Raw genomic sequence first — 10,724 nt, 5'->3', positions numbered from 1 at the left:
TAGTGAAGTACACGAACTTCCCAGTGCGCTCCACACAGTCCACCTTCTTAATGGACTGCAGCTTGAGCTCTTTGCTCTTGTTCTTCTTCTGGTTGTCCGCGTAGATGTTCAGGCTGTCCGTGGTGAGGATGCAGGTCTTCCTCTTCCAGAGCTGGAGGAGGTTGTCGCTCCTCTTCTCCAGCTCGCCTTCCTTCAGGACGTGGGAGATCTCGGAGCCCGTCATTATGGCGGCGCTTTTGGTAATGCTCGGGTTGTGAACGAGGGGACAGGAGTACGAATGTCCCAGAGCTGCGTATAATCTCCGCTGAAGCCGCCGACCGACGCTGTGCTTCTTCATGCGTGCGTAAAATCCAGGCCGACGCGAGTGAAATGCGGCGGAGACCGGCTCCGGTTTTGAAGACCGCGTGCGCCCGTCCCTCGTGACGTCATGACAACTGTTGCCGGAGCGCGTGGGCGGCCGCGATCCGGAGAACACTTTATAGCTCTAACATGTCCGAACTTAGATTCTCGTGCAACTGAAGTGATTTATGTAGAATCTGAATCGATCACAAAAACTTCATTATTCTAGAATAATATAATGCCGTATTTTCAAATTATGATGGTGTAATTGCTCTTTAAGGACTAGGCTACAACACTAGTGCACAACCATGACATATAATTTAAAATATTATCAATTACGTTTGAATGTATTATTTTAAATAAAATAAATATAATTAAAAAAAAAATTAATACATTTACAAAGTCACTTCCACTACAAGGGACTTTACACTCTTACAAGAAACAGCTTTTTTTCTGAAATTACCGAGGGTGTTGTGACAAATCCACAAAATATCATTATCACACTTTTGTAAACATTTAAATGCTGAAATGCTATATTAAGTTTAAATTATAACCAACTGTTTAAGAAAAGTGCACAACCAAACTGTGATATAAAGAACAATGTGAAATATAAATTAATTGTAATAAAAATGAAAACTTTTTTTTGCTACATTTCTGTTATTTGTAGAGTAAAGAGTAAATATATTTTTTTCCCCCCCTCATTTCCTCTTCTGCTTTTATTCACGTCTCATGTATGTGGGTGTAAAGTGAGTTTTGCTTCATACCATGATGGTTATAAAGATGTATAATATGAGCTTACATGTGTATGGAGAGGATTTATGGGTGTGATACATTATGAGCTTTTACAACTATTCCTCAAACACAGACTTGAGTAACTTATTAATGAAGTAATATGACTTGTGTATATGTTATATGAAGTCATTTTCTTCCTATACATTTGGTCTTTGAAAGCAGCAGTTCAACAATCCAGACCGGTGTAATGAACTGAGAGGATCATAAATGCTATCAAACATCCTTTGATGAACCATCTTACCCTTCCCTTTCATTTCCACTCCTCATCAGCCGGGTGTGTGTGTGTGTGTGTGCGAATGTGTATAATGACATGGGTACTACAACTGTGTCCCCGTAAAACAAAAGGCTTAAAAAACATACAAAACGGTATTTTATGAAATTCAAAAATTGGCAGCAGTTTCCTGTAAGGGGTAGGTTTAGGGGTAGGGTCGGTGTAGGGCAATAGCACATACAGTTTGTACAGTATAAAAACCATTACGCCTATGGAGAGTCCCCGTAAACCACAAATACAAGTATGTGTGTGTGTGTGTCTGTGTGTGTGTGTGTGTGTGTGGGTGTGTGTTTGTGTGTGTGTGTGTGTGTGTGTGTGTGTGTGTGTGTGTGTGTGTGTGTGTGTGAGCAGCATCATGAAGAGACGAGGCATGTCATGCCGGATGACTCACATCAGTCCCGTTGATTCCTGAGGGAGGAGTCCTGTCAAACAAGGAGTGCTGGGATTTTGCCACCTCATTCTAGCTCTGGCCAGAGGTCACTTCTGATCCCATCTCAGCCATATCCTAGTATGATCAATCATAACTCATTTAGGATCAGAGGAAAGCGTGTTCTTTAGAGGGAGAACTTGTGGCTGTGTTTCTTCTGGTTTGTTGTCTAACCTCACATTCCCATAAAGGCGTTTTGTCTCTAGAGCCCAATATGGGTGCCGGTGGGCGTATTTTGATTCCAGGCAGTGACCTCATTATCTGAGAAGTCGTATCAAGGTTTTGAGACATCGGTGGGAGGAGGGTTAGGATCTGAGAAAGGAAGTTTAGACTGGTTTGGGAGAAATATGTTTCCGCAAGTTGGATTTCTCGGGTAATTTCCAAACGAATGTGCGAGGGACTTTTGTTTTGTGGCCTTGTAGGATTATTTGGACTTTATACAGAATCTGGTTGAACTAATCAAGTCTGTTCAAGCCCAGTTCATGGCTGCCCTGTTTATGAATAACTACAATGACGTGATTCATACTGTAATCAGTCTCCACCTTCACTTCACAAAAGCTTTGTTTAATAGATCAAGCCAATGTTGCATAACTGTGTCGCTGAATGTAGTGTGAAAAAAGAATCTAGTTTACTACAGAATATGACATTTTAGAAATTAGTTAGGAAAAATTAATTTGCTTTGATTAAAATGGAATATTTCTTCATGGAAATAGAGTTTCGCAGAAAAAAAAGTTTGTTGTTTTTGTAATATGAAAAGACATCATGTTAAATATGTAAAAATGTGTACATATATATGTACACCTATTGTAATATACCTGCACATACAATTGTCAATTTATATATTTTTATTGCTTATTTACTTGTTCTATTTTTTATTTATTTGTATTTTTTATTATCTGTGTTTTTTGTTCTGTCACTGTCATTCTGTTACACTGCGGAAGCTTCTGTCACGAAAACAAATTCCTCGTATGTGAAAACATACCTGGCAATAAAGCTCATTCTGATTCTGATTCTGATTCTGATATGTGTACAGAAAACAGAATTTTATTGTTTGATTACCTACCACTGAAGAAAATGGACATAGCAGGTCTTTGAAATTACAAAAATGAATCATGTTTATACAACACAATTCATTTATATTTCTGATGTGAACATGTTTTAATCAAATAGATTGCAGTTGTTCATTTTGAGTGTTGAATATAGACATTTCTCTCACGTTGATTGAAACTGATTGAATCGAAAACTGAAGTCAATACGGAGGAGAAATCGTTGAATAAAGTCTGATCATGTGTGTTACACAATCAAATTAAGTAAACTCACAGGACTTTTTTCAGTGTAAGTATATAAAATATTTTACATATAACTCAATATTATTTAAAATATTTAAATATAAAATATATAACACATTATAAGATAAATAATCATACATTTTTTTTAGGTCCAGCACAGCAATAACACCACTAGACTATACTATTCAAACTGTTTCCGCTGATTGAAATAAAGATACAATTTTATTGTTTTATTTTTTTCCAAATATTTCTATTTAGCTTTATTTCTAGTACTAGCCTATTTCTAGCCTATATATATATATATATATATATATATATACCTAGGAATATATGATATATACCCAAATAAGAATTTTCACCGGATATAAACATAGAAGTTTAGACTGAAAAATGTAGAAGTTTTAACTGATGTTTTCAGAAAGTTTAGCAGTTGCAAATGTTACAAATCAGTCCAAAAATAAAATAAAAAAAATCCTTGGTAGATGAAAATGAACTGTGGTTTATATCAGAATATCATGATATTTATCATGATATTACCATTATAAACAGTGTCATTGCCAGAATTTTTTTTTGTAAGAGAACCTATTTGACATAGGAAAATATGTCAGTGAAATTGCTCCTATGGAAATGATCTTGTTATGCTGAATAGGTTGAACCCAATTCTGAGGTGGTATTATTTCTGATGAAAGCAGGCTGCAGTGAAAGAAAGGCCTGAGCACAGAGCCACAACAACACTGCAGCTGTTACCTGACACTTCTCAAGCAGGATTCTTCGCCTGTCAAAGCCCTATCTCTGTCAAGAGCTCTCCTCTCCAATTGTTTGGGACAACTATTTTTGGCATCTTGATCTCCAAGCTTGATCTCTCACAAAAAAGCTTCAGCTCTTTCCTCACACTCATAAACGTATGTAGCCCTCTTGGGCAGAACATACAGCGTTGAGTCCCGTAGTTATTTGAAGCATTGTTCAGATAAGCCAGGTCTGACGAAGCCAGAGCAAGTGCAACCGTATCGTGGGAAAAAGAACAAATGGCACAAACGTCCAAGAGAGGCATGAGAAACTATTGTGAAACAATGCACAGGGATGAGAAGTGCTGACACATACGAGTCAAGAAGCCAAGTGCCATAACAAAGCCTGATAGCTCTTAATATAAACCTAATTCCATACAGGACTCCATAAACAAGTCACTGGGTGACCATAAAAAAATCCAGAAAAATGCCTGAATAAATGATAATAGCATTTTTGACAAAGCTGTACATTGTTAAGGAGTATTTCATTGGTTGGACCTACTGAACGAATACGCCCTTTATTGAACAAATTGCTAGTTTGTGAATGAACTCGAATAAATGAGGCATCTTGTTCATGAACAAGAATCTACTAGTGGACTGAACGAGAGTGGACATGTTGTTTGTTTAGCTCGGCATGTGAATCAGTCTCACTATTCAAATGATGTAAGAACATTTTTTAAATTGTTTAATTATATCTCTTTTTTTTTGGTTGATAAACTTATGCTGAGTAGTATATCTGCTTTGAAACGAAAACGTTTATGACGTTAAACACTATTATTGACATTTTTAACACTTGTTAAGGTTGTGAATGGCACATTGTGAATGAATCAGTTGACTTGCTCACTTGTTGCCACAAATCTTTTTGGTGAATGGTTCAGTGATTCAATGACTCACTTGTCGCCACCTACTGGCCAACTATGATTTAACCTGCACTGGATGAATCTGTGAACAAATCTTTTTGATGAATGGTTTAGTGATTCAATGACTTGTTCAACAAAGACTCACTTGTCGCCACCATATTTGAGTAAGCTACTCAAAAAAGTAATCCACTACAAATGACTAATTATTTCTTTAAAATTGTAATTTGATGACATTACGGATTACTGCATTTAAAAAGTAATCAGATTACTCATTACTTTACTTTCAAGTTACTTTCAAGTTTACTTTACTTTTCAAGTTATCAAACCTAAAAAATACACTACAAAGTCAAACTCATACTGTAGTTCTTTCATTAATTTAATATTGACTGAAAAATTACATATTAAAACACTTGTACGAAAATACCGTATTGACCCGAATATAAGACAATGTTTTTTTCTTGGAAATACATCTGAAAAAACGCGGTCGTCTTATATTCAGGGTCTAGACTTTGACATGTCAATAATACACCCACAATAATAGGTGGCGCCAAATACGCATAAAACGAGTGTGCCATGAAATACATAATGTAATGCGTGTTGTAAAGATCGCCAGTAAAAACAAAAGAAAAAGAAAACCTTACAGCTGCACGAGTCGTGACTGTCACGTTAGCCTGACGGGACCAAACTCCCTTTGTGATTTTAAAACATAAGACAGTACCCAGATTTGAAGACTACAGTAAGATTTAACTTCTACTGTTAATAAGATTTTGGTAGGCTACTATTAGATGGATAGCCTAAATGTCCTAATTCAGATGGGCTAGTTTTTTTTTTTTTTTTTAATGGTATATCAAAACGTGTATATTTTTTAAATGTGATTGTTGATACATTTTTCCAGTTTTTACCATACTTTCAAAACAAAAATTAAAATAGGAAAAATATGCAATATGAAAATAATTGAAGACAAAATGTGTTTTACTGAGAAAAAACAAGATTTGGTTTTTAAAAAGCCTTTTTCCAAAAGGTACATCTGGAAAAAGGGGGGTCGTCTTATAATCAGGGCCGTCTTATATTCGGGCCAATACGGTAATTAAAAATGTTTCATAATTTTTTATCGTACAGATAAGAGTAATACATGAAAACTGTAATACATTTGAAACTGTAAAATGTCTACTTTTATTTGTATACAGTCGCAATATCAACAAAACATTGTGCTTTTGTAAAATAAAGAAAACAAACAGGGTGTGCTTTCTGCATTCTCAGTCTCCGCGAATATCCTCCTGAAATGCATCATGCATCACAATATTGTAGCAATGTCTGAAGCACAGCTCTAAATCAAAATTGAAATCTTGTAGATTTCAGATGCTAAAGATAAAGGTGCATTAACTGGTTATTAAAGGACACTTAGTTCGGAGTCTAAAAACTTGCTGCTCAACATGCTTTTATTATACATGGATATTCATAAGACTGATTCATTTAAACTCGGTAATATTTTAAATGTGAATTTCAAAACATAGTCTCTTCACTTTTACCTGGGAATAAAAATGCCTTTTACTTGTCAATCTGGATCTGTAATCCACTACATTAATACCACTCCAAACTTGCATCTATGCATGCATGATATTGTTATTGAAAAACCAGTTAAATAAGAAACATTATTTTTCTTAATATGCAAAATGCAGAGTGAAAAAAGGGAATGTCTCCATTTGCAACAAAGCAATAACATACTTAACCTGCTTGAAGACTGCTTAAAGACTCATGCATGAATCAGATAAAGTCTGCTACACCCTTCACACAAACCTCATTCATTTCATTCATACTCACTGTAACGTTCAGAAAGATTTAAGTGGGTGTGTCTCAGTGTCCTGAGCATAATATGACTATAATATACCTTGCAAAGTCTGTAAAATCACTCAAATCAATCAGAGAACTTATCGTTAGCATTAAAAGATATAATTTGATTAAGTTGTGTGCAGCAGTATTAACAGAGTTCACACTGACAACATGCAATGTTTAGGTGCATATATGTTCCTTTTTATCTCTCTCAGTCTCAGTTTTACTTTATCACAATCCAAACAAGCTTTGCATACTTAGCATCTCACACAGCGAAGAGCAATGACATTGCAGAATGGTTAAACAAACATGAATTGGTGAAAGAGGATCTGAACTGGTGGCCATTTTCATTTTATTCCCAGGTGAGAGTGATTTATGACGTAGATTGTGGAAGATAGGTAATCACTGGTTAAACCTAGAAGGCCTGTTCCTAGAGTTTTATTGTAAGTTGCTTTGTATAGGGCATGCCAAGCAAGTAATACTTCACTATTGTTTTAACATGAGCACATAATAAACCCTGACATTTTCATGGATTAATTAACATTATCAACTGACTCAACATTTATATCTGAGATTATTGCTCTGAAAGTCATTCCAGCTTCAGTGGTCATTCATGAAGTGTATGCCGATATTATGAAAGGTTAATTAATGATATTTGTCATTTAAATCAATTTAGAAAAAAAAAAAAGATTGATTAACTAAAGGGATGATTCACCCCAAAGTGAAAGTTTGGTTATCATTTACTCACCTTCATGCCATTCAAAACCTGCATGATTTTTTTGCAGAACACAAAAGAAGATAATTTGAAAGATGTTTCTGCTGTTTTGTCCATACAATTTAAGTCAATGTGGACCAAAAAAAAACAAAAAAAAACACGACTAGTTTACTAATGGTGATTAAGTGTAACGATCGGTTAGGTCATATCACAATCAAACCGTGCAATTTATTATTATTGTTAAACTTTATTCTAAAATTCTTAATGTTAACAGCATCAGCATTGCATGACTATGTGCATAATTCAAGTCACCTTTATTTATATAGCGCTTTTAACAATACAGATTGTGTCAAAGCAGCTTTACAGTACCAAATAGGAAAATAGTGTGTCAACAATGCAAAAGGACAATAGTAAACACTCAATTTTCAGTTAAAGGCAGTTCATCATTGCATTCAATGATGTCATCGTCCAGCTCAGTTCAGTTTACATAGTATCTGTGCAATCAAGTCGACGATATCGCTGGAAATTAAGTGTCCCCAATTAAGCAAGCCAGAGGCAACAGTGGCAAGGAACCAAAACTCCATTGGCGACAGAATAGAGAAAAAAATTTTTGTTTGTTTTTTGGGGGGGCAGTTCTCCTCTGGCCAGATGAACCAGCAGGTTGTTCCATGCTGCAGCAAAGTTAGATTGTGCAGAGGACTCATCTGGTTCCCGTGGTCTTGCCACAGCCACATTACCCTGCAGCCCAAGACTGGTTGCCCACTAAAGCTAAGCAGGGTTGAGCCTGGTCAGTACCTGGATGGGAGACCTCCTGGGAAAACTAGGTTGCTGTTGGAAGAGGTGTTAGTGAGGCCAGCAGGGAGTGCTCACCCTGTAGTCTGTGTGGGTCCTAACGCCTCAGTATAGTGACGGGGACACTATACTGTCAAAAAGCGCCATATTTCGGATGAGACGTTAAACCGAGGTCCTGACTCTCTGTGGTCATTAAAAAAATCACATGGCACTTCTTGTAAAGAGTAGGGGTGTAACCCCGGTGTCCTGGCCAAATTGCCCCCCTGGCCTTTGTCAATCATGGCCTCCTAATAATCCCCAACCACTTGATTGGCTCTACGACTCTCTGTCCTCTCCACCTGTAGCTGGTGTGTGGTGAGCGCACTGGCCGTTGTACTGTGGCTGCCGTCGCATCATCCAAGTGGATGCTGCACACTGGTGGTGGTTGAGGAGAGACACCCCCCCATTGTAAAAAGCACTTTGGGTGTACAACAATACACAATAAAGCGCTATATAAATGCATCATTCATTCATTCATTCATTCAACCTTAATTTTATGTAGCTACGAGAATAATGCATGACATCATATTATCAAATGCAAGTAAACTTTTGAAACATTTAAATTAGCTTTATTTTTGGCATAATAAATAATGCTATATTTAATAATCACGCTTTTACATGATTGTAAAGCGTTTTGGGTGTACAACAATACACAATAAAGTGCTATATATATGAATCATTCATTCTTGTACCGATGGCTGTCTAGGAGACAAGGTTTTCACTGGGGACCTGTCTCTGGGGCTCATCAAGTTGTCCTGGAGTCCGCTGTCATTCAGGGCCGTAGAGGTCATCTCTAGGTGCTGATCCACCATCTGCCCTTCGGGCCGTCCCTTTCGCCCCGTGTCTTCACGAAAGTTGCGGAGGCAGCCCTTGTTCCCATGAGAGAGCAGGGCATTCGCATTCTCAACTACCCAACTGGGAAAAGAGCAAACTCTCCCCGATGCAGAGGATCTCTTTTCTCGGTATAGAGTTGGATTTGGTCGAACAGACAGAATGCCTCACGCAGGAAAATGCTCAGTTGGTGTTGAACTGCCTGAACATGTTCAAGAGCAGGACAACGGTCCAACTGAAACAGTTTCAGAGGCTCCTGGGTCATATGGCAGCTGCAGCAGCAGTCACGCCACTGGGGCTGCTTCATATGAGACCGCTTCAACACTGGCTCTATGGCCGAGTCCCAAGGTGGGCGTGGCAACGCGGCACTCACCGGGTCCAAGTCACACCGGCCTACCGCCAAACCTTCACCCCGCGTTTCTCCGGGCAGGAGTGCCCCTGGAACAGGTCTCCAGGCATGTTATGGTTTACACGGATGCCTCTACCACCGGCTGGTGGGCCACGTACGATGGGCATGTAGTGTTGGGGGTTTGTATGGGCCCCCAATTGCACTGGCACATCAACTGCCAAGAGTTGTTAGCAGTATGCCTTGCCTTGAACCGTCTCAGAGGGCGGTTACGAGGCAAGCACGTGCTGGTCCTCACGGACAACACTGCGACCGTTACATCAACCGACAAGGTGGTCTACACTCCCGTCGCATGTCGCAACTTTCCCACCACCTCCTCCTCTGGAGTCAGAAGTATCTGAGGTCGCTTCGTGCCATTCACATTCTGGGTCTGCACAACCGTGCAGCCGACGAGCTGTCACGAGCGGCGCTCCCCGGAGAATGGAGACTCCATCCCCAAACGGTCCAGCTGATTTGGAGATGTTTCGGAGCCGCTCAGGTAGACTTGTTTGCCTCTCCAGACACCTCTCACTGCCTGTTGTTTTACTCCCTGTCCGAGGGAACACTCGGCATGGATGCACTGGCACACAGCTGGCCACGGGGCCTGTGCAAGTATGTGCTTCCCCCAGTGAGCCTTCTCGCATTGACGCTGTGCAAGTTCAGGGAGGACGAGGAGCAGGTCCTGCTTGTGGCGCCTTACTGGCCCACTCGGACCTGGTTCCTGGAACTAATGCTCCTCGTTACAGCCCCTCCCTTGCACATTCCTCTGAGGAAGGCCCTGTGGCACCCGCGTCCAGACCTCTGGAAAGATATGTCTGGTCCCTGGATGGGACACAGAGGTTCTAGGTGACCTACCCCAGGAGGTAGTTGACACCATCACTTCGGCGAGACCACCGTCTACGAGACACGCTTACGCCTTGAAATGGAACCTGTTCATCAAGTGGTGTTCTTCTCACCGAGAAGACCGAAGATGCCCGATCAGAGTCGTGCTGTCCTTTTTGCAGCAGGGGCTGGAGAGAAGGCTGTCTCCCTCCACCCTTAAAGTCTATGTCACTGCAATCGCTGCTAACCATGACCCCGTGGAAGGGAAGTCGGTAGGTAGGCATGACCTGGTCATCAGGTTCGTTAGAGGGGCCAGGAGGTTAAATCCTTCCCGGCCCCCCTCCATACCCTCTTGGGACCTGTCTCTAGTGCTTAAAACACTACAGCAGGGCCCTTTTGAGCCTTTGCACTCAGTCGAGCTAAAATTTCTTTCATTGAAAACTCTGCTCCTGCTTGCACTGGCCTCCATCAAGAGGGTAGGGGACCTGCACGCATTTTCGGTCGACGATTCGTGCCTAGAGTTTGGGCCGGCTGACTCCCAGGTAAT

At 39.9% G+C, this 10,724-nt stretch overlaps 1 protein-coding gene and 1 long non-coding RNA gene across 2 annotated transcripts in view; both read right to left on the bottom strand.

Annotated features, from left to right (window-relative positions):
• Nucleotides 1-4: 4 nt before the first annotated feature.
• Nucleotides 5-456, bottom strand: LOC107717816 (pleckstrin homology-like domain family A member 2; the record flags this gene model as incomplete). The annotated part of the gene is made up of 1 exon (XM_016524686.1): nucleotides 5-456. A coding segment is annotated over exon 1 (333 nt), but the record flags the coding sequence as incomplete, so codon positions are not given.
• An 8,299-nt stretch (nucleotides 457-8,755) lies between these two features.
• The window catches only part of LOC107717818 (uncharacterized), a 7,675-nt gene continuing 5,706 nt past the window's right edge, over nucleotides 8,756-10,724 (bottom strand). The window contains exons 2-3 of the long non-coding RNA XR_001637345.1: nucleotides 9,738-9,740; nucleotides 8,756-8,824 (exon numbers count right to left, since the gene is read on the bottom strand). This is a non-coding gene — a long non-coding RNA (uncharacterized LOC107717818). The remainder of the gene's footprint in view (nucleotides 8,825-9,737; nucleotides 9,741-10,724) is intronic.

The sequence above is a fragment of the Sinocyclocheilus rhinocerous genome, unplaced genomic scaffold, assembly GCF_001515625.1.
Source record: "Sinocyclocheilus rhinocerous isolate Xijiao unplaced genomic scaffold, SAMN03320098_v1.1 scaffold783, whole genome shotgun sequence".
Classification (NCBI taxonomy): domain Eukaryota; kingdom Metazoa; phylum Chordata; class Actinopteri; order Cypriniformes; family Cyprinidae; genus Sinocyclocheilus; species Sinocyclocheilus rhinocerous.
The sequence above is the reverse complement of the archived record's forward strand: the minus strand, read 5'-3'. Positions and strand labels throughout refer to the sequence as shown.